The sequence below is a fragment of the Papio anubis genome, chromosome 20 (assembly GCF_008728515.1).
Source record: "Papio anubis isolate 15944 chromosome 20, Panubis1.0, whole genome shotgun sequence".
Lineage (NCBI taxonomy): Eukaryota > Metazoa > Chordata > Mammalia > Primates > Cercopithecidae > Papio > Papio anubis.
The window spans coordinates 32,554,629-32,578,710 of record NC_044995.1 but is presented as its reverse complement, the minus strand read 5'-3'; the positions used below and the strand labels follow the sequence as shown (position 1 = coordinate 32,578,710).

General features: G+C 50.6%; 1 protein-coding gene across 14 annotated transcripts in view; it reads left to right on the top strand.

The window, feature by feature from the left end:
• Positions 1 to 24,082, top strand: part of GATAD2A (GATA zinc finger domain containing 2A) — a 127,110-nt gene that overhangs the window by 77,447 nt on the left and 25,581 nt on the right. For 9 of the 14 annotated variants that reach the window (XM_031659726.1, XM_031659725.1, XM_009193956.4 and 6 more), the window contains one exon: positions 4,835 to 5,109. The exons of 1 other annotated variant lie outside the window; for it this stretch is intronic. In XM_031659726.1, coding sequence (XP_031515586.1) covers positions 4,841 to 5,109 — 269 coding nt within the window. In that variant the 5' untranslated portion in view covers positions 4,835 to 4,840. The remainder of the gene's footprint in view (positions 1 to 4,834; positions 5,110 to 24,082) is intronic. 4 more of the 14 variants (XM_009193960.4, XM_009193959.4, XM_009193961.4 and 1 more) reach the window with 1 other exon arrangement.

Below are 24,082 nucleotides of genomic sequence, written 5' to 3'. Positions count from 1 at the left end.
CCCGTCTGGGCCAGTGCTTCCCCCAGTTCACGTCTCAGCTTGGGCCCTGTCTCCTTCAGGGCTGACTTCCGGAGCCGCCCGTTTTGCCCAGCCCCCGTCCCTCTGCGTGCTCTGACTGCCCCGTGCTCTGCCTCGTGTCCCCACAGCACCGTCACCAACACCCTCTGTCATTTCGCTCCTTTTCCAGCATGGGGGGCGGATGGTGTTCCCTCTGTCTTGTTCATCACTGAGTCCCCAGCCCGCAGTGGAGGCTTGGTGAGCTGCTGTCGGGTGAGGAGGCAGGAAGACGCCTTAAATCCACTGTTCAGAGCATCAGCCCTGCCGCTCCCGCCAGTGCTTTAACCCACTTACTGCGAAGCCTCACTTTCTTCCTGTCTGAAATAAGAGTGTTACTATGGGTATGTTAGTGATGGGTGCCATAGATGGCATTTTATGGTAGAGTTAGTATTAGCAGTGCGACCTCAGGGGTTTGGCTTTATGATTTGTGTCTATGTACTGAATTTCTCTTTTAATTATCAAGAGATGCTTACTGGCCTGGTGTGCCAGAAGTGTGCTGGGTGCCTTCTCGTTGTCCCCCGAGTCCTCTTTAAGAGTTCCGGTTCCTCCCACAGCATCAGTCAGCCTTTTGGAATGGTTCTAGAACATGTTTTCTGCCTGAGGCTCTCAGGCCAGTTGGATGGTGGCATTTTACGAAAATAAAGCAGCATTTGTATCTGCCCTAAAGCCCATGGAGGTGCTCCCTGTCAGAGCTGCGCTGTGTCTGTGTGGGGTCTCTAGTGTGGCTGAAACCTGCCCTTTTAGCCCCTAGTTGAGGGGGAGCTGGGCTATGCCCCCACCACCTGCCAGCCCAGTGTGTGGGGATGAGGAGACTGATACCCACTCAGCCTTGCTGGTGCTGCTCATCTGTGCTGGCCTGCAGCCCGGCCTGGGGTGTTTGGAGAGAATGAGGCGGAGGGTGAGGCTGACTTTCAACCTTGTGTCTCAGGCAGCCCTGGCAGCCTCAGTGCTCTCCTCTTTCTTTTTTTTTTTTTTTTTTTTTTTGAGACGGAGTCTCGCTCTGTCGCCCGGGCTGGAGTGCAGTGGCCGGATCTCAGCTCACTGCAAGCTCCGCCTCCCGGGTTCATGCCATTCTCCTGCCTCAGCCTCCCGAGTAGCTGGGACTACAGGCGCCCGCCACCTTGCCGGGGTAATTTTTTTTTTTGTATTTTTTAGTAGAGATGGGGTTTCACCATGTTAGCCAGGATGGTCTGGATCTCCTGACCTCGTGATCCGCCCGTCTCGGCCTCCCAAAGTGTTGGGATTACAGGCTTGAGCCACCGCGCCCGGCCGTGCTCTCCTCTTTCAAATGGGCACACTGCTGTTGGGATCCATCTGTGTGGGCAGTAGCCGGCAGAGGATCTCGGCCTCCAGGACGGGGATGCTCTCTGTGCACTGGTGGCTCCCGCACAGGCCTGCCCTGGAACTTCTGCCACCGGAGCTGCCTTCCCCTCACTCTCCCCTCTCACTGGGAATTTTGAAATGAATCCTCATTTGCCAGTCAGGGTGACCTAGCCTCTTCACCTACTTTTAGGAAGTGTTCTAATGCACCCCCTACTGCTGCTCTTTGCAGGAGTCATCTGTCGTGCTTTCTTCTTCCTGACAACTTTGCTCCTGGGTGTGTGTGGTGGCTGCCAGCCCTGTTGTACTGGGGGCACTGGTCTCACTTGCTTCGAGGAGGGAGGAGCCACTCCTTATCGGCACCTGCCCTCCCCAGGAGCAAGTGTCCTGTGGTGGCCGAGGATTGGTCAGTAGCAGGTTCTGCATCATTGGTCTTGGCAGTGGAGGAGCCTCCTGCCAAAGGAGCCCCCTGTACTCGCGGGGCTGGCCCCGCCCCCTCCAGCTGTGCCTGTCCTTCCTGAGGTGGGGGAGGGGTGCCGCAGGGCCCAGCCCCGCAGTGGCCTGCCTCTGGGAGGCACAGGCACAGGGCAGGCGGGCACTGTGAGGCCAGCCGTCAGTGCTGGGCCTGGGATTGGCAGAGTTCCAGGCCTTAGGCTTCATAGTGAGCGGCTGTGTACCCTGAGTACACACCGGCCAGCCCTATGCTGAGGACTCTGACCCGCTATCACAATGGGGGGCCCAAGAGGAGAAGTCTCTGGGACTGGAGGGAGCAGCCCTGCTGGGCATCTGAGGCCCTGCTGCGCCCTGCATCTCTCAGAACCTTTGGGTGGCCTCTGGTCCTATACCAGTGACCACAAAGTGAGGCTATACAGGCACAGCCCCCCTGATATGGCTATCAGTTCCACCTTGTCCATGTGGGCCGGAGCAGCCGTGAGAACTCATTCAGGGTCTTGAGTTCAGATGGGCTTCATGGAACTGAGCCCAGGGCTTACAGGGCAGGAGGCTGTGCTGGGAGGGGCTCCGCCTGGCTGGAACAGAGGCAGAGTGGGGAGCATGTGGGTTTCTTTGAGTCACAGGGAAGGGTGCTATGTCCTGGAGGTGGAAGTGCATTCTGTCTGTCCACCTGGGGATGTCATCCCCAACAGTAGTTATCAGGCCAGACTGGGAAGCTTCACCCATAGGGTGGGGGCCCTACTTGTCCGAGGTCCTGGTCTCCCCTCAGTCTCTCACCTAGACAGGCTCCTCCCTGCCCTGGGCCTGGGAGTGCACATACCTGCTGTATAAGGCAGTGCTTGAAGGAGAAATGTCCCACCCCTCCCACAGTGAGGAAAATGAAAGGAGAAGAGGGGACGTCCCCTACACTCTGAGGGCAGTGACTTATCTGCGGTCTCACAGGAGGTGGGACAGGCAACCTGTTAATGAGTGAGCAGTTCAGATGGGGTTTGTGGGCAAGGCACATCGGAGGAAGGAAGGACAGAGACCATAGAACTTGAGAGAGAGGGACACCGTAGCATTCCTCACCTCCCCCAGAGAAGTGAGGCCTTGACCTCCACATTCAACCATAGTCTGCCTGGGCTCCATTCCATGGAGGAGCTGAGGGGCAGCTGAGCAGGAGCGGGGGTGGGAGTGTACAGGCTGGCCGGCGGGGAGCAGCGGAGGCTGCACAGTTGGTGTGGGGTAGGTGGTAGGTGCAGGCTGGGATGCCGGAGGGGCTGGAGACAGGTGGGGGCGAGTCTGAAAGCCTGTGCCCTTGAGATTTCGGATCTCCCTGCCTCAGCCTGGTCATGTTAGGGGTCAACCATAGCACCTGGGTGGTGGTGAGAGAGAGACGGGGTAGGGAGGGAGCACAGAGCTGCTCTGGGCTTGCGCAAAGCACACCAGTGGTTTCCTGGCCTTGAGGAGACCCCAGTGTTTTGAGCCGGTGCCCGGGTGCCCTGGCTGGACCACACTGGCATGACACACGTGTAGATGACCTGCTTTCCCTCTGGCTCCAGGAGCATGAAGCAGCTGTCTCTTTCCTTTCAGTCTGAGTGCATAAGGGGGCACATTTGGGCAGGGCCTTGTGCTATTGCTCATTTGTGAAATCGGCTCCTTTAAGGAAGCTACAGATGAGTCAGCTCTGGAGCATGTCCCATGGATGGTGACAGGACCCCTGTGTTGCCTTGTGCTGTCCCCAGCCTCCAGACTGGGTCTGCCTGGCTCTACCTGGGAAGGCCTCCCCAGGGTGTTTGCCAGTGAGGAAACAAAGACTCTGGCAAGATGAGTGCCCTGCCTGTGAGGACACAGATAGGACCAGAGGGCTTCAGCATGAAGCATGCCACAGGTGTGAATCAGGGCTCTCTGTGGGGTCCAAGTGGGCGCCAACCATCCCATGGAAAACTGTGACACTTCGGGAATTCTACTAGAGCTCAGCTGCTAAATTTCTCTTTTGTTCCCTGGTAAACATTGGGATGCTTTTTTAAGAACCTGACTCTCCCTGTCTCAATTCCTGTGACCTGTCCTGTTGGGGCGTCGAGGCCAGGGATTGGAGCGGCCCCTTTAAGAGTGCCAGTGTCCCAGCCCCTGCTATGGAATGCCAGCCGCCTCCCTGCAGACAGACATCGCTGTGCTGTCGTCCTGTCTCCGTGAGGGTTAACAACACTTCAGCCTGTTGTCTGGAACCGGCTCAGACTGGTTTTCTGGAAAGTGCTTTGTCTCTCCTACTGAATCCTGGGAAGGGTCATGTGGAGCCCAGTGATGTCATGGGATCAAAAACTGACTCAGCTGTTTTTTTCTTCTTTTTCTTTCTTCTTTAAATCAAGATATGTGTATGCTGCAGGTACAGGGCGGTGGCGTGTTGATGGGCCAGGCCTCACCCTACTCAAAGTGTACCTTGCCGGCAACCAAAGGGTTAAATGTGACCCCTAGTCCCCACTCCCCAGAGGTGAGCAGGGAGTGAGGAGACCTCCCTTCACTGAAGGGGAGAAGCTGGGGTTAACTCGAGTCACCACAGTGTAGGGCTAGTCCCAGGCCCTGACCCTGTTCCTGGAACAGTGCAGTCACTGCCCTCCTGGATTCCAGACATTGCAGGTGCTCGAAATCCCAAAGGCAGGTAGTTCAGATCTAGAACAACTTTTCCTCTGTTTGCTGTTGAGCCTTTCCTTGCTGATAAGCAGCTGCCTTCCACTGCTCCCGTCCAGCTCCCTGCTGCCTCTCGCCCCCAACCGGGCAGGGTATAGCTTGGCTCCACCAGTGTTCAGCCACACGGTGGAGGCTGGGGACACCCCCATCCTGCCTCGCCTTCCTCAAGGCAGTGATGAAATGTCCTGGGGATGCTTTTCTGGGCCCTGCGTTTGTTGTACATTCTTTTGCCATCCTCCCATAGGGAGGAAAACACTGAAAGCAACACTGAAAAGTTTCCAAGAAGGTGGCACCTTCGTTGCACCCAGTTAAAATGTGTCTTCTCCTCCCTCACAAGTTCAGAATGACCGAAGAAGCATGCCGAACACGGAGTCAGAAACGAGCGCTTGAACGGGACCCAACAGAGGACGATGTGGAGAGCAAGAAAATAAAAATGGAGAGAGGATTGTTGGCTTCAGATTTAAACACTGACGGAGACATGAGGGTGACACCTGAGCCGGGAGCGGGTCCAGCCCAAGGATTGCTGAGGGCAACAGAGGTCACGGCCATGGCAATGGGCAGAGGCGAAGGGCTGGTGGGTGATGGACCCGTGGACATGCGCACCTCACACAGGTGAGTGGGAGGAGCCAGCGGGAGGGGCTGGAACCTGGAGACAGGCCCAGTGTGCCCAGATTGGGGCCAGCCACACTCCAGGCCTCTTGGTAATAGCTTGGCGGGGTTGTGGAGATGGCTGTAGGCTCAGCTCGGGCATCACCCCCCCGGCAGCTGTGCTGTTGTGGCCATTCCAGGGCCCCAGGTCCCAGCTGCAAGTAACACAGGGTGTGGGTCTCACAGGAGGAGGAGTGGCACATTCCATCAGCTCCCCTGCCATCAGTAGGCCTTTGCCACCCATGCGCCTGCTGTCTGTCTAACTCGGTGCTTTTGATTTGTAGGGACACTTGAGGTTTTCATTTGGTTATGCTTCCCTGCTTTTCAGATCTGGGGATCAGAGGGCCAGGGATACTACACCTACCTTGGTCACTTGGCTAGGGATAGAGTCGGGAGCCCAGCCCAGGGCACCCTCCTCAGAGCGGGTACGGGGTGCTCATTTGACTCCACATTCACTTGGTTCTGGTCTTCAGCTTGCTCTGTTGGTTTGTCCTTAGTCAACACTGATTACTTCTAGAGTGACTTTCCTCATATTCATCTTTTGTGAGTCTCTTAAGGTAAAAACTTGAAATAAAAATAAGACCCAATCTACCACCCATTTCTTGACTTCAAAACCTTCCTTTCTCTCTGTAAAGAGAAATTCAGACCCAGCACCTGCTCTTGCATCACCCTCCTTGGAGCTCTGCAGAATGTTCACGCCCAGACACCCGCTGAGGGCTGTGGTGTGGCCACAGCTCCCCGGCTGGCCCTGTGACAGACTCCTCTGTGGCCCATTGCTCGCTCTCTCTCACCACCCACTAGAGTCTTCTCCCTGTGGAGGGTCTGTCTTTCCATGCCTGTTCGTAAGGGACAGCTGGTGGCTCCTCACCTTTCCGTGTCAACCAACTCCACAGGGAGACCCCAGCCTCCAGTCTTATGTCAGATTCGTTTTTGGAACCCAAACTGTTGGGATCCTGAGGACTTCAGAGATCATCCGATGTTCACAGCGTTTAAAATGGGAAGATAAATGGGAAAACCCAAGCCCGCTCCTGTTGACAAAGGCTCCTAGTGTAAGGAAACACACTTTGTGGTCCTGCTGTCCAAAGAGGGCTTTTCTGTCTGACTCTGCTGTCTACAGTCCCCATTCTAAAACCAAGGTCCTCTTCTAAAGTTCCAGAAATAAAACTATAAGTCCAAGTCTCCTTTCCCTTTCTCTGACTATGTTTTCAGCCGGAGACCAGTCCATGACAGCTCAGCAGGGGTGAGCAGTGAGGAGCTGGTGTGGAGTCAGGGCAGGAAGAGGAGGAGTCCATGTTCATGGGAATCTGCAGTCCATGTGCATGGGGTTCCTCATGCATTCCTGGGCTCCTGGCATGCATTTTCTCCTGTAATCACCATGTTCCCCTGCAGGGTAGGCCAGTGGATTGTGAGGGAGAGGTTAAGTGTTAAAGAAACTCAGAGTTGGCTGGGCACGGTGGCTTACGCCTGTAATCCCAGCACTTTGGGAGGCTCAGGCGGGGGGATCATGAGGTCAGAAGATAGAGACCATCCTGACTAACATGATGAAACCCCATCTCTACTAAACAAAATACAAGAAATCAGCTGGGCATGGTGGCAGGCACTTGTACACTTGTAGTCCCAGCTACTTGGGAGGCGGAGGCAAGAGAATGGCGTGAGCCCAGGAGGTAGAGCTTGCAGTGAGCTGAGATCACGCCACTGCACTCCAGCCTGGGCGACGCAGCGAGACTCCATCTCAAAAAAAAAGAAACTCAGAGTTCAGGCCCAAACCCAGATATTTTCTGTTGTCAAAGGCGGGGGCTACCCTGGGCCTCTTGGTGTCTTTCTTCACTGGGTCATTGCCTTCCAAACTGAGAAGATGCAGCATTGTTTCCTGCAGTTGATTGTGTTGCTTTCCTTATGACAGTAAAGGAAGGGAGCAGGGGACAGAGATGAACGCAGGTGCTGGTGGTGCTGGTGTCAGGGCCCTCCTGGAGCACTGAGACACCCAGGGCATTTGTGAAGCAGTGTGGGAATGAGCAAAGAACCCAGCTCACAGGCCAGCAGGCAGAGTTGGGGTCATATCACTCACACTGCCTGATCCTGAGCAGAGATCTTAGCCTGTGTTTCTTCATTTGTAAGATGAGCAATCATCTCTGCCTTGCAGGTTGATTGTATGCCAGGTAACGTGTACCAAGAATCAGCCTCCTTGTTTGGTGTCTAGTGAGGAAGGCGACTGACTCTGTTGGTGACAGCTTCCCTTCAGTCTTTAGCTTTACTCAAAAAGAGATGTCACGTGTATGCCTAGTGTCTCCCCAAATTCTCACACTGTTTTGTGTCGTTCTTTGGAAAAGTACAGATGGGAGTTTTGACAGAATCACAGCATCATGTCCAGCCCAGAGCCATTCTAAAACTAATCCATTCTGGAGCACATGGCTCTGATTTCTTCTAATACCTTCAAATGAAGGTATTAAAGAAGTCTTTGGATTCTTCTTGGGAGTGTCCAGCTTGGAGCACCCCTTGGGAGCCTCCCTTTAGTGCACAGTGTGGTGGTTTTCTCAATTCCCAGGTTGGTTTTCAGTCCTTCATAGGGCACAGCTGTATCAATCCACAGTTTAAGTCAGCTGAAGCTCTTTGGCTTCAGATTCAGTGTCTTATAAGACTGACATGCCAATTTTAAACTGTTATGCCAATAGAATTTAATTTTCGTTGTTTAACTTCTCAATTGAAGTATAGCATATGTAATGAAAAGTGCACATGTGAGCCACTAGATACACTTTGACAAACTGAACGCAACCTCATAACCCTAATCAAGGAACAAAATGTTATAGGCCGGGCACAGTGGCTCATGCCTATAATCTCAGCACTTTGGGAGGCTGAAGTAGGCAGATTGCTTGAGGACAGGAGTTCAAGACCAGCCTGGCCAACATAGCAAAACGCCGTCTGTACTAAAAATACAAAAATTAGCTAGGCATAGGGGACTGCCCTTGTAATCCCAGCTACTTGGGAAGCTGAGGCATGAGAATTGCTTGAACCCGGGAGACAGAGGTTGCAGTGAGCCAAGATTGTACCACTGCACTCCAGCCTGGGCGACGGAGTGAGACTCCCTCTCACTTAAAAAAAGAAAGAAAGAAAGAAACGAGGCTGGGTGCAGTGGCCCATGCCTGTAATCCCAGCGCTTTGAAAGGCCGAGGCAGGTAGATCACGAGGTCAGGAGATCGAGACCATCCTGGCTAACTTGGTGAAACCCTGTCTCTACTAAAAATACAAAAAAATTAGCCTAGCCTGGTGGCGGGTACCTGTAGTCCCAGTTACTTGGGAGGCTGAGGCAGGAGAATGGTGTGAACCTGGGAGGCGGAGCTTGCAGTGAGCTGAGATCACGCCACTGCACTCCAGCCTGGGGACAGAGTGAGACTCCATCTCAAAAAAAAAATGTTATTAGCACTTCTGAAGCCCCCTCATGCTCGCTTGCTGTCACTGTCCTCCAAGGGTAATCACGTTCTTGACAATGCCAGTTAGATTTTCTTGTTTGGTACTTTAAATAAGTGGGATTATATATTGTGTACCTTTTATCTTCCTGCTTTCACTCAACATTGTGAGATTTACCCATATTGTTGAGCATACCAGTAGTTAATCCATTTTCACTGCTGTATAGTATTCTGTTTATAGGGTTTCTATTTGGGTGTTTTTCAAAACTACCGTTTTTTTCTTTCATGCTGTCTTATTACCGTCTTATGACCCAATTTGGGCATATTGGAAGCTACAGGCAGTTTCTAATGGGTTATAGGAGAGAGAATTTCCTTTTTCTTTAGGGGCTGGTGAATTGGAATCATCAAAAAATATATATGTGTGCATGTGTGTGTGTAGTATACATATTACTATGGTGGGATGATTTGGAGCATGCAGAGGCAGATACAGTGGTAGAATTAGCTTTCTCCCTCCCTCTTTTTCTCCCCTCCCTCTCTCTCTTTAACTCAGCAGTTTTTCTATCTTAGTTTCCCAACTTGTGTGGGTATTTTATATTCCACATAAATTGAGGGTGGAGGGCAGCTTCTGGTTGTGTTGAGAGATTGGCAGAATTGACAAAAGCAAAATGCAACAATCTCAGCATTCTGGAAAAATTGAGCAGGAGCATACAACAATCTGAGAAGTATTTATGCCTATAACTGCTGAACTTCAGGTGAGAACAGTGAGACTCTATGGCATTTGTCCTGGAGCTATTCCCATGCCCTCTCCCATCTGTTTGGTAAAGAGGTTCTGTCCAGTCACTGTCAGCTGTGAGGACCAACAGCTTCTCTGTATGGGCGAAAAGGGGGAAGACTGTTCATTTTAGAGTGGTAACAACCCTGCCTGTGGTCTTGCAGAGAGGCAGGTAAAGATGGACAGCGGCTCTGTTTTAGCCCAAGATTGGGGTAAGATAGAAAAACTATTTGAAGAAATAATGAACAAAAACATACTTGAGGATAACCTCATCCAGGAAGCCCAACAAACCCTAAATAGCATAAGTAGAAGGAGATCTTGACCTAGATACATCATAGTCAAAGTGTAGAAAGCCAAAGAAAAAAAGAAAATCTTGAAAGTAATGAGAAAAACAGCTCAGCACGTCTGGGAAGCATTAATAAGATGAACAGCTGACTTCTGACTTGAGACAGTGGAAACAAGGAATTGAATGATGTTAAAAGTATCCGAAGAAGAAAACTGCCAACCCAAAATTCTATAGCCAGTAAAAACGGTCCTTCAAAAATGAAAGAAAAAAAGACATTGTCAGGTAAACAAGACGGAAGGAATCTATTGCTGGTAGACCTGCCAGTCCTTCAGCGTGAAAGGAAATGACACATTGGCAACTTGAGTCTATGAGAAGAAATAAAGGACACTGGAAATGGTAAATGCATGGGTTAACTGGAAAGACTTAGCTAGTTCTGCAGTCTGGAAGCCAACCAAAGGCTTAGAATGATCTGTTGGGTTTATAATATCCACAGATAAAATATATGTGATATTAGTACAAAAGATGGGGAATGAAATGGAGCAATATCGGAGCAAAATTTCTGTATCTTACTGGAATCAAGTTAGCATCAATCTTACATAGATTGTGGTTAAGATGCTTACTGTAATGCCTAGAGCAGCTATGAACAAAATATCTTTAAAATATAGTTTTTAAAAAGACAGATCATCAGAAGAATTAAAGTTGTACACTAAAAAATATTTAGGCCGGGCGCGGTGGCTCAAGCCTGTAATCCCAGCACTTTGGGAGGCCGAGACGGGCGGATCACGAGGTCAGGAGATCGAGACCATCCTGGCGAACACGGTGAAACCCCGTCTCTACTAAAAAATACAAAAAAACTAGCCGGGCGAGGTGGCGGGCGCCTGTAGTCCCAGCTACTCCGGAGGCTGAGGCAGGAGAATGGCGGGAACCCGGGAGGCGGAGCTTGCAGTGAGCTGAGATCCGGCCACAGCACTCCAGCCTGGGTGACAGAGCAAGACTCCGTCTCAAAAAAAAAAAAAAAAAAAAAAAAAAAAAAAAAATTAACATGAAAGTTAGTTTCTTTATTCACTGAGAAATAAAAAAGAGGACACGTGGAAAACAGCAAAATGGCAAATGTCAATCCAGCCATGTCAATAATGCAGTAACTGTAAAGGATCTAAATACCCCAATCAAAAGGCAAAGACTCAGATAGTGTAAAGAAGCAAGATTAAGGCCAGGCGCAGTGGCTCACACCTGTAATGCCAGCACTTTGGGAGGCCAAAGTGGGCAGGTCACAAGGTCAGGAGTTTGATAGCAGCCTGGCCAATATGGTGAAACCCTGTCTCTACTAAAAATACAAAAATTAGCCGGGCATGGTGGTATGCACTTGTAGTCCCAGCTATTTGGTTGGGAGGCTGAGGCAGGAGACTCACTTGAACCTGCGAAGCGGAGGTTGCAGCGAACTGAGATCATGCCACTGTACCCCAGCCTGGGCGACAGAGTGAGACTCTGTCTCAAAAATAAAAAAGATTCAGCTTAATTATATGTTGTTTATGAGTGACACCCCTTAGATTCAAGGAATAATGCAAAAGAATGGGAAAAGAGATACCATAAGTGACAGTTTGAGAGCTGGAGTAACTGTATTAATAAGAGATAAAAGACACTTTAAGACAAACAATATTATTAGAGCCAAACTGCAACCTTTTTTTTGTTGTTGTTGAGACAGAGTCTCACTGTCACCCAGGCTAGAGTACGGTGGCACGATCTCAGCTCACTGCATCCTCCGCCTCCTGGGTTTCAGTGATTCTCCCGCCTTAGCCTCTTAAGTAGCTGGAACTACAGGTGCCTGCCACAACGCCCGGCTAATTTTTTGTATTTTTAGTAGAGACAGGGTTTCACCATGTTGGCCAGGCTGATCTCAAACTCCTGACCTCGTGATCTGCCTGCCTCAGCCTCCCAAATTCCTGGGATTATAGGCAAGAGCCACCATGCCCAGCTGCGACATTTCATATAATATTTCAGGAAGACATAACAGTCAGCAGAGCCCCAAAATACCTGAAACATAAACTTGATAGGATTGATGGAAATTAATCAGTTACAGTTAAGAGATTTCAATATCCCACTGTCGATAATTGGTAGAACATCTAGACAAAATCGGCAAGGTATGGAGGACTTGAAGAACATTATTAACTCACTTAGCCTGACTGACATATATAGAGTACCTGGTGAATGCAGAATACATCCTCTCAAATGTGGGTGAACGTTCTCCATTGATCATACACTGGACCATAAAACAAGGCTCTAGTATAGCTGTTTAAAAAAAAAGGAAGTAACAAGTGTTGACAAGGATGTGTAGAAACTGAAATTCCTCATACATTGCTGGTAGGAATGTAAAATAGCCCAGATAGTTTCTTACAGAGTTAGATGTAAACTTACCATATGACTTAGCAATTTATCCAAGAGAAATGAAAATGTGCCCACACAGACAGGTACATCTGCAGCAGCATGATTCATACTGGTCGAAAAGTAGAAGCAGGGCCAGGCGCAGTGGCTCACGCCTGTAATCCCAGCATGTTGGGAGACTGAGGCAGGCAGATCACCTGAGGTCAAGAGTTTGAGACCAGCCTGGCCAACATGGTGAAACCCCATCTTTACTAAAAATACAGAAATTAGCCAGGTGTGGTGGTGTGCACCTGTAGTCCCAGCTACATGGGAGGCTGAGGCAGGAGAATTGCTTGAACCTGGGAGGCGGAGCTTGCATTGCGCCGCCGAGATCGTGCCGCTGCACTCCAGCCTGGCGACAGAACAGGACTCCATCCCAAAAAAAAAAAAAAAAAAAAAAAAACATGGAAGCAACCCAGTGTCCCATGGATAAAACAAACCTGCTACCTCTATACACCAGATTACTGTTCAGCTTTATAAGAAATAAACTACTCATGTGTGCCATAACATGGCTGAATCTCAGACTTACCACGCTAAGGGGAACAGCAGACCCAGGAACTACTCGTTGTGTAATTTCACTTACAGGGCATGTCCCCCCAAAAAACAAATTTATTTGAGAGATGGAAAGTGACCAGTGGTTGACTAGGACAGGGCTGGGGGTGGGTGGTAGCAATGATTAACACCACATGGGCACATTTTGGGAAGATGGAAATGTTTTAAAATTGTATTGTGGTGATGATTGCACGAATTTACTGAAATCATTGAATTGTACTCTTACGGTGGCTGAATTTTGCGGTATGTAAAGTATACCTCAATATGGATGTTAAAAATAAATAATTAAATGAAGGTTAAAATAGTTTGGTTTCTGTTCTGGCATCCATAAATGTGCACACAGAAAAACAAAACCCTCAGAGGTAGAAGTTGTGAGTCTGTTGGTTTTGTGAGGCCAATCCAAAGGTCATGGGCATGTGCTGCCCCCATGCTGAGTCCAGACTGTCAGATGAGGCTGGAGCTGACAGGCAGAGGAAGCTGCTTTTGGTTCTCTGTTTTTTGGAGTTAGTCTTGCGCCGTTGGCCAGACAGGAGTGCAGTGGTGCGGTCATAGCTCACTGCAGTCTTGAATTCCTCGGCTCAAGCCACCCAAGTAGCTGGGACCATAGATGCATGCTACCACACCCGGATGGGTTTTTTGTTGTTGTTGTTCTTTTTAAAAATTTTTTTTCTGTAGAGATGGGGTTTATTATGTTCCCCAGACTGGTCCTGAACTCCTGATCTCAAGTGATCCTCCTGCCTCAGCCTCCCAAAGTGCTGGGATTATAGGTGAGCCACGGCACCTGGCTGGTTCTGCCTGTTTTGTTTCTGTGATAAGTAGCACATCCAGTCCTACGCTTTGCTATAGAGGAGAGTCTCTGTCAAATGATTGATCTTCAGAAATAACTGGCCACACCCAGACGTAAATAGCTTGATTTGTTTTCTTTTCTTTTTCTTTTTTTGAGATGGAGTTTCATTCTTGTTGCCCAGAGTGGAGTGCAGTGGCGTGGTCTCACCTCACTGCAACCTCTGCCTCTCAGGTTCAAGTGTTTCTCCTGCCTCAGCCTCTCGAGTGGCTGGGATTACAGGCACCTGCCACCATGCCTGGCTAATTTTTGTATTTTTAGTAGAGACAGGGTTTCACCATGTAGTCCAGGCTGGTCTCAAACTCCTGACCTCAGGTGATCCGCCCGCCTCAGCCTCCCGGAGTGCTGGGATTACAGGTGTGAGCCACTGCACCTGGCCTTGATTTTTTTTTTTTTTGGGTGGAAGAGCATGTTGCTCGGTAAAAGTGCGGCTCTTCTCCAGGGGTCCTGCAACTGAAAGGTAACTCGGGCCTGCGTGGGGTGAGGGAAAGAGAACTCTGTGAATAGCCACACCTCACTGAGGATGTGTTTGTGTGGGCCTTTTCTGAGGTGTCAACTCTTTCTGGATTGTCAGTGGTCCAGGATGAGACCTGCTGTGTGTCAGGTACTGTGCTGGAGTGGTGGAGAGGTAATCAAGACAGGATCTGATTTTTGCAACTATTTTTTGGAAGACCATGTCGTGAAGGAAAGTACAGAGGTGTTGGAAAGAAGGACTTGCCATTGGCGGTGTGGCTCACCGTCTCCATTTCCTTATTTCACCTGGGAGGAGACTGGGCTGTGGCTTCTGTGGTCCATGGATTGGGCAGACTTCAACACAGCCTAGGTGGATGTCTGGTAAGTGTCCTCCTGTTAGTGGCATGTGGCGTTCAGGCAGCTCTTGTGTCTTCCTCTTCGCTCCCCACCTCCTCTTGTGCCATGAGTCTGCTGTGGGAGGAGGCAGCACTTGTACCAAAGGCCTGGCCCATGGTGTGGACAGGACAGTCTGGGATGTGTGTTCCTTGGCCATTTTGGGGCTCAAAGTAGCATCTGTGCTGTTAGATCTGATCTTGGCTTTAGTTTTTTTTGGCCTTCAGCTCCCTGGTCAAGCACTTGTGGCCAGTGACCGTAAAACGCACTGGAAATGCAGTCTGTTTACTAGGCCTGCAAAGCCAGTCGCAGTTGTTGACACTGGTGTCGTTGATGACAATTAGAATCATTGCTGTCGTCTTTCTTTTTAGAATTTGGCAGTCACCAAGGGGGCGGTGGGGTGGCGCATCAGTGTCACTTCCCTGCCCAGAGAATGCACTGGCTGATCATTTGATGTGAAGGCAGGTCAGGCCGCCCACCACGGTGAGCATGCGTGCCCATCATTAAAATGCATGTTAGGCTGGGCGCGGTGGCTCACGCCTGTAATCCCAGCACTTTGGGAGGCTGAGGCGGGCAGATCATGAGGTCAGGAGATCGAGACCATCCTGGCTAACACAGTGAAACCCTGTCTCTACTTAAAACACGCACACAAAAATTAACTGGGCATAGTGGCGAGCCCCTGTAGTCCCAGCTACTTGGGAGGCTGAGGCAGGAGAATGGCGAGAACTCGGGAGGCGGAGCTTGCAGTGAGCCTAAATCACGCTACTGCACTCCAGCCTGGGCGACAGAGCAAGACTCCATCTCAAAAAAAAAAAAAAAAAACACTTAACACATCAGGCCTTCCAAAAGCAAAAACAAATCAGAAAGTAATGTGATATTGCTTCCTCCTATACATCCAGCCACCCAGTTGTCCAGAACGTGGGAGTGTGGACAGCTTTGTTTTGTTCTGTGCCAAAATGGGGCCAGCTGCAAAAGTGTGCATTGGTTGCCTAATTTTTCCAAGATGACTCTGAGGATCATGGATAGAGTCCTTGCTGTTTGGGCAGATACTTTTTACAGGGAAGGGAGAGGAGGGTGAAGTCAACACCAGAATTGCTTCCCCTCCCCCGGCCACATGAGCATGGGACTCCCCTGGTGTGCCCGAGTCAGTGAGTTCTGACTCACGCGTGCACCTGTGAGTAAAACCCTGATTTAGGTCACAAACTGTATCACTGCCCAGAAACCTTACCATCCCACTCCAGAGGGGCCCTCACACACCCCCAGCCCTTCTTCCTGTTTTGGTGCTTCCCCTCATGAGACTGGTCTCGCCTCTTTTCCGGTTTTCTGGGGATGCACTCACAGAGTCAGTGCTCTTTGGGGTCTGGCTTTCTTCTGAGTGTTTTGGGATTTGCCTCTGGTGTGTATTGGTGTGCCTCTGAGTGGTGTGCACAGGGCACTTCTCATCTGTCAGTAGACATCTGTGCAGCCTCCAATTTGGGACTGGTGTGAGCACCCGCTGCTGTGCAGGTCCCTGCAGATGTCTCTTTGTAGGCACGGGTCAGCATTTCTCTTGGTAAACACTTGGGTTGAACTGCAGGGTTACAGATTGTGTGTGTGGTTAGTCGTTTTAAAGAAATGACTAGGCTTTTCCCCCAAAACGGTCTGTGCTCTTCACACTCACAGGCGTGGCAGTCCAGCACACCATCTTCACTTGTTCTCAGTCTTTATAGTTTTAGCCACTGGGTCTACAGAGAGGTCAGGGTCCAGACTCTGGCATACATGTGTGGCTGTGTCTTAAGCCCGTCACCCTTGCCCCTCTGAGGGAAACACGAGGCCAGGCAGAAGATCCCACTGCCCCTTGTGCTAGTCAGTCACATAGTGGATGCTTGGACAGTCACTGGTGCCACAGAACCCCTATCATCATTGTGTTGGCTGCCTGTGTACGAGTGGAGGGGGTGTCTTCACAGCGATGTGCAGAGCTGAGCTTCCACCCCCTGCTCTCAGGACTATGCCTCCCCGCAGCTGCGCCTGGCCCGCCCGCCGGCCGGCTGTCTGCAGGAATGCACGTCCTTGAATGAGATGGACGATGGACTAATGTGGCACAGCTGTTGACGTGAGGGCTCAGGAAAGGGCTGGGTTCTCACAGCCCAGGGCCATGGTTTGTGGGCCTCACACTGACTGCCTCCTGCAGCCCTCTTGGCAGGGATTGAACCCCTAAATCCCTCATCGGAGTGCCAGAGCTCTGGAAGTCCCGCAGCAAGAAGCCTTTTTCCCTTCGTGTGACCACCGGCCTGTCCCAGAGTCAGGATCCAGACAAGGGGCTTCAGGGTGGGTTACTCTGTGGGCGGCTTTCTGGAGCCCCCTCCTCCACTGCTCCAGCCCCTCCCCAGCACCTGTTGAGGGCTGACTGCTGCCTTTCACTTGCTAATTCTCTGTCTGCTGCTGGGCAACTTCCAGGAGAGGCTGGGTGGCCTCAGGGAGCGCCTTCACCAGCTCTGACTAGAAATCCACAGCCTACGGGCATTTCTTAGCTCTTGGGAACTGAGAGGTATGTTCCCTTGGGAATCTGTGTGCTCCCTTCCCTGCCTTAGCTGCTGCCCCTCCAAACCTCAGTGGCCACCGTGTGTCTCCTCCTTGTTCTTTATGTCACCCCTTTCCTGCAGGTTCCTCGTCCCATTTCCCTTTATCTGGGACTCTTATCTAATCCCAGAAATCGCTGAAATGTGAGGGGTCCACCTGTACTTCTAAGAATCGTTAGATTATTTAGGGGCACCAGGATAATAGACTGCACTGTTTCTAACTCCCCAAGTCCTCAGCTCACATGAGGGCCGTAGCATGAGGCAGCCTGGTGCCAGGTAAAAGAGCATCGCTCCTGGTCTTCCTGAACTTCCGGCTTCTCCAAGGTGTTGCCAGCTCTTTGTTGCCTTTAGACGCCCTCCTCTGGTCATGGAGGGGACCTCGGGATCCCTGACTTTGAAATGGGGCTTCTCTGTTGGACAGTGCAGGCTCTCTGGGGATATTATCCTTTGGTGGCTCTGACAGAAAGCCAGAGGCCACACTTTATATGGACATCGAGGTAATCACCAGTAAGTGCTTGACCTGCTCTGTCCGAACTCCTCTCACACATCTGTAAGTTGAGCAGATTTGCAGATTAAGCAGACCTCTTCCTTCTTTTTAAATGACTTGCTTTCTGTTTTGCTGCTGCGGCTTCTGATATCTCCTCCCAGCATGTATTCCTGCTGTTGTCCTATTTGTCACTTACTGACAGGCTGCTCTTCCTGTAACTGATGCCCCAGCTGCTGTAGCGGGTTATTTGAATGTCCCATCCACAGGGACAAGACAGGGAGGGTGTCTGACCAGCACTCCACTGTGCCCACTGAAACTGGGTTTAGCTTTGTTGCTTTTCAGTCTGCAGCCAGTTTCCCTGCCATGCTGCGAGCAGTTGCACTGAAACCAACCTGGAGGCTATGGGGCGGCTTTTGAGTGCTCCTTAGGCTGAGAGCCAGTCCTGTCCCTCATGGTCCCCTAACCTGGTGAAGGAGTGGAGCGAAGGGCAGTGGGCGCCGGGCCTTGGGGGTCTCTGTGCAGAACAAGTAGAAACAGAGGAATGGATACCTGAGAACCTACAGGGGCGTGTGTGATCCCGGGTGGGACAGGCAGACATCACACCCAGGGGGTTGGTGTTTTCCCGGTTATAGCAGAATGTGCCCCTGGAAGAAAAGAAAAGGCGGCCGGGCGCGGTGGCTCAAGCCTGTAATCCCAGCACTTTGGGAGGCCGAGACGGGTGGATCACGAGGTCAGGAGATCAAGACCATCCTGGCTAACACGGTGAAACCCCATCTCTACTAAAAAATACAAAAAACTAGCCGGGCGAGGTGGCGGGCGCCTGTAGTCCCAGCTACTCGGGAGGCTGAGGCAGGAGAATGGCGTGAACCCGGGAGGCGGAGCTTGCAGCGAGCCGAGATCCGGCCACTGCACTCCAGCCTGGGCGACGGAGCGACACTCCGTCTCAAAAAAAAAAAAAAAAAAAAAAGAAAAGAAAAGGCTACCTGGTTAGAGAGATCTTTTTGAGGTTTTTCTTCTGTCTCTCAAGATGAGCATGTGAATTATAATTTGTGAGCCTGAGGGGGCAGCTGGTGGTAGAAAAAAAGAACATGGGTGTCTGACAGCTTGGATCGTCCATGTACTGAATCTCTGTGTGGCCTGGGACAGTCTGCCCCCACTTTGTGAATGCCTCTGGTCTCCTCTGTGAATTGAGGCTCCACCATAGTGTAAAGTCACAGTGCTGATGGGAAGAACCCTCAAGAGAGGAAGGCAGGGTAACGCCTGAAGCCAGGCTGAATCAGCTGTCTTTGGAAACGCTGAGTTCCCTGTGACTGAGGCTCGGGCGGATGCCACCGTTTTCCCTGGAGGGTGGGAGACGAGGGAGGGGACATCTGATGGATGGAAAGATGGGAGACATACCGGATGTTGCCATGTGCCCCCTTTGGACCCATGCCATAGGACTGCAGATTTTTAGAGCTTATATCTTTAAAATTGTTGTGATGTAATCAAATTGAAAAGCTTTGGGGGTTCATGGGGCTGAGACTTGATGCCATGCAGAATTCCTCAAGGCAGGGCCCTGATAGCTTTCGTACAAAGAGCATTCTAAAGAGAGCCATCAGTCCAGGCCTCCAGGAGACTTGGCGTATCTGCAGGCAGTATGGGAAGAATGGTCTGAGGGCACTCTCTCGGGGACTGCGACCCAGAAATCACGGTGCACTGGGCACAGGGGTCAGAGTCTGAAGGTACACGGTGATAGGAGCAGAGGCCGGAAAGGTGGGCTGGGATAGATTGATGGGTGCAGGAAGGGTAGAACATAGAGTTGGGACTGGGCCTTGGGTTCAGGACCCCCTTCTGGAGAAGGGAGAGTTGATACTCTGAGCCTGGGTGGAGCCCAGGATCTCTCAGGCACTCAGACGGGAGAGAGGCGGCCCACTTGCTAGAGAAGGAAGGAGATTCCTAGTCCCGGAGACGAGCAGTCTAGGGGCAGTGGGGCACAAGATTCAGGATAGTGTCCTCACACTGAGGTCCTGGGTGACCTGGCCAGCCATGTTCCTGTGTTTGCTCCATAGCCATAGGGCGACGCCTGCTTTCTGTGACTTAGGTAAACATAGAGGCTGTACAGTTGCCACATAAGGCCGTCAGAACCTTAAGGTGACCAAATTTTGTTGGCTGATGATTAAATATCTGTGGGGTGAATCCTATTAAATGTTTAGTACTTCTCAGTTTTCAAAATACAACTTTGGCAGCAAAAAGAAAGTTACATGGGCCATGATATATCAGCAGGACAGGACCCAAAAGTTACATGGGCCATGATATATCAGCAGGACAGGACCCAGGATCCCAGCCTCTGCACTACTGTCGGGGCTGCCAGAGAAGGGAAATCCTTTTCCCAAAGCACTGGCATCTCCCCTTTTCCACCTCTGGGCCCCAGACAGCGGTTGGTTTTGTGGGATATGTCTGTTGACATTTACTGTGTTAGAAAATTTGAAAATTTTGGCCAGGCGCAGTGACTCACACCTGTAATCCCAGCACTTTAGGAGGCCAAGGTGGGCAGATCACATGAGGCCAGGAGTTCGAGACGAGCCTGAGCAACAATGGCAAAACCCCGTTGCTACAAAAAAATACAAAAAGGTAGCTGGCTGTGGTGGCGCACTTCTGTAATCCCAGCTACTCGGGAAGCTGAGGCGCAAGCATCACTTGAACCCAGGAGACAGAGGTTGCAGCGAGCTGAGATCACGCCAGATCGCGCCACTGCACTCCAGCCTGGGCGACAGAGCAAGACTCTGTCTCAGAATAAAGAAAAAAAAATTTCAGCCTGGGCAACATAGCAAAACTGTCTCTACTAAAAATCCAAAAAAATTGCAGAGAGTGATGGCGCACACTTGTAGTCCCAGCCATTCGGGAGGCTAAGGTGGGAGAATCACCTGGGCCTGGGAGGCAGAGGCTGCAGTCAGCTGAGATGGCACCACTATACTCCAGGCTGAACAACCTGAGTTGAGACCCTGTCTCAAAAAAAAAAAAAAAAGAAAAAAACTTACTTATTAACTCATTTAAAGATGACTATAATAGACCTGTGACATATTAACATAAATAACTTTTTATTAAAAATGTATTTTTCAAATCTCTTTAACACTCAGCTTACTAAGAAGGCAGCTGCTAGGTTCCTGTGGCTGTGTCTGTGTCCATCCTCTTGCATTCATTGTGAGGGTTTGAAGCATGGTGAAGAAAACATAACTAGCATGGAGAAGAGGTTAGAGAGTGGAGGGGTGTTTCCATAGGCTTTTCGGATCATTGTGTATTTCCTCCTGTAATGAGAAACCAAAATCCAGAGTGGCGAGTCGCTACCGGTGAGTTGGCCCTTAGACTCTGAAACCTCGTCATTGAGCTTTTTGTATGTGGTTACGTTAAAATCCATGGGACTCTTGCACTTTGAACAGAAAAACCTATTTTTACAATTAACTTTTAATTTTAGAATAGTCTTAGATTCACAGAGAAGTTGCAAAGATCAGTCCTGCAAACCCCACCCCGGTCTCCACATTGTTAACAGACTACAGAACATATGTCACAAGTAGTGAGCCAGGGTCCACCAAGTTCATACTTTATTCTGATTTCCTCAGTTTTTTCCAGTTGTCCTTTTTCCCTTAGGTTATATTTAGTCCTTGCGTCTCCTTAGATTCCTGGACTATGACAGTTTCTCGGACTTTCTTTGTTTTGGGTGACCTTGTCAGTTTTGAGGAGCAGAGGTCAAGTGTTCTGTAGAACGTCCCTGCATTGGGATTTGTCAGATGCTTTTCTCACAGGCAGGTGATTGATTTGGGGGAGGAAGACCACAGAGGGTGAAGTGCTCTTCTCGTCACATTGTATCAAAGGTACTGCTGGGCTTGACTGAACGGTCATCTGGGTGAGGTGCCATTTGTCAGGTTTTCCTACTGTAAAGTTACTCTCCCCGCCCTCCCCCCTCTCCACCCTTTCCATACTGTCCTCTTTGGAAGGAAGTTACTATGTATGGCCCACTCTTTTTTTTTGAGATGGAGTCTCAGTGTGTCACCTAGGCTGGAGTGCAATGGCATGATCTCGGCTCACTGCAACCTCTGCCTCCCGGGTTCTAGTGATTCTCCTGCCTCAGCCTTGTGAGTAGCTGGGACTCCAGGAACTTTAGAGACAGGGTTGTTCACCAAGTTGGCCAGACTCTGGTCTCAAACTCCTGGCCTCCCGTGATCCACCCGCCTCAGCTTCCAAAGTGCTGGGATTCCAGGTGTGAGCCACCATGCCTGGCCACACAGCCCACTCTTGAGGGATGGGGACTCATGCTCACCTCTTCAAAGGTGAACTGTCTGCATAAATTATTTGGGATTCTTCTGCCTGACAGTATTATCTTTTCTTTCCCTGAACGACATTTTACTCACCTATGAGTTTGTAATACCATTGAGCGTTGGAAAATAGTAGTTTACTGAGTTATAGAAACATTTCAGATACACGTATCATCATTTAGTGTCACAAAATCAGATTTGTCAATGTCACCACCTAACCGTTGGGAAGTTACTGAGCTCACAGCAGGTAGCAAATACAAGTTCTCCAAAGTTCAGAGTTTTGATTATTGGAAGCTCGTACTTTATCACTGGTACCAGATACCCTCGGGTGTTTTTCATGAAGCACCAGGCTTTGCATGAACGCTCATGTGTGTGCTTCTCTTCATGGCGCCATTCCACTGCAGTATGCAGCAGCAGGGCTTCATCCTGTTGTACTTTGTCATGGGATACCACAGAGGCGCTGGTCAGAGGTGAGGTTTAATCGCATTTCATGACTGCTCCCAGAGGTGAGTGGTGTCCCCTTCTGCAGATGAAGAAACTTGGCCTCATTGAGGTTTGGTGAATGGGCCAGTCCCCCCAGTACCTGCAGAAGTGTACCCAGCCCCTCAGTGGTCCTCGTGGGTCACCCGCGGCCACTCTGTGCAGAGCAACTGGAGCAGGTCTGATTGGGGTGTGGGTGTACCTAGCTGGCGAGGAAGACAGGTGCAAGTGATGGTGATCTAGCCACTTGTGATGCAGATGTTTGAAAGAGGGGCAGGAGGTTTCCAGACACAGCCAGCACTTTCCATTCATTGAGAAAGTTTGTGGTCGTTTCAGAAGCAGTGTGTGTTTCATCTTTGTGGCTTTCATGCACACAGGTGACTTCTCTCTCCCTGTGTGTTGGTGAGGAAGCTGGCATCTCTCCCAGGAGATGCCTTTCAGTTCATTTGCTGTAAGAAGTCCTTCCTCCACCCTGCTTGAGGAGTTCTCACCATGTTTCCTCCCTGGAGGAAGGTGGGCCTGGCATGGGTGCAGGGACCAGTGTCAGGAGGGGTGCTGTGGTCAGTGGCCAGGGTTTCCCCTCCTCTTTGTCCTTTACTCTCCCCACACCAGGCCCTGGGGAGCCTGGATTCCTGAGCACCACAACCCCATCCCACCCCTTCCAGCAGGCGTTGGCCCACTTACAGTGCGAGTGTCCACCACCACTGAGTTTTGTTTCTTTTCTTTTTTAAAAGACAGGGTCTTGCTCTGTCTCCCAGTCTGGAACGCAGTGGTACAATCATAACTCACTGTAGCCTCTGGCTCCTGGGCTCGAGTGATCCTCCTGCCTCAGTCTCTTGAGTAGCTGGGACTACAGGTGCTTGCCATCATGCCCAGCTTTTTTATTTTTTAGAGACGGGGTCTCACTGTGTTGCCCAGGCTACTCTTGAACCCCAAGGCTCAGGTCATCCTCTCACTCAGCCTCCCAAAGCACTGGGATTGTAGGCATGAACCATCACACCTGGCCATGTTTTGTTTCTGACCATCCCCTGACTCGTCTTGTAATTTGGGTAAGTTATCATTTCTTGATAGAGTCTGAGGGCCACATCTGTGTCCTCACACCGCCCCCTCCTTTGCACCTCAGGGACTTAGCTTGTGGGTGCTACTGGCTGTCCAGGATCCTTCAGCCATAAATAAAAGTTCACTATTCCAAAAATGACATAATGGGGCTCAGTGGCTCACACCTGTAGTTACAGCACTTTGGGAGGCTGAGGTGGAAGGATCACCTGATCCCAAAAGTTCAAGACCAAGCCTGGGCAATACATAGTGGTTCCCATGTCTACCAATAAACAAACAGATTAATTCGCTTGGTGTGGGGACTCATGCATATAGTCCCAGCAACTCAGGAGGCTGAGGTGGGAGGATCACTTGAGCCCAGGAGGTCAAGGCTATAGTGAGCCGTGATTGTACCACTGCACTCCAGCCTGGGTTATAGAGTGAGACCCTGTCTCAAAAAAAATAAAATATGACCGAGCACGGTGGCTCATGCCTGTATCTGAGCACTTTGGGAGGCCAAGGTGGGCAGCTCCCTTGAGCCCAGTAGTTTGAGACCAGCCTGGCCAACATGGTGAAACCCTGTCTCTACTGAAAATACAAAAATTAGCCAGGTGTGGTGGTGGGCACCTGTAGTCCCATTTACTTGGGAGGCTGAGGCAGGAGAATCACTTGAACCCGGGAGGCAGAGTTTGCAGTGAGCCAAGATCACGTCACTGCACTCCAGCCTGGGCAATAGAGGGAGACTCTTGTCTCAAAATAAAGATATTTGATGACCTGAATTAGGAGCTGCCATTCACATGGGGCCCATACTCTCCAACCCCACATCTCCTCTTTTGGGTTCCCCCGGGATCCTGGCACAGTGAGGGGTCCACACAGGAGCTCAGGTGCCGTAGGAGCCCAGGTTGTCTGCAGGTCCTGCTGTGTGACCTTAGGAAGTCATGTGGCCCTCCCTTGAGATTGTCCCCT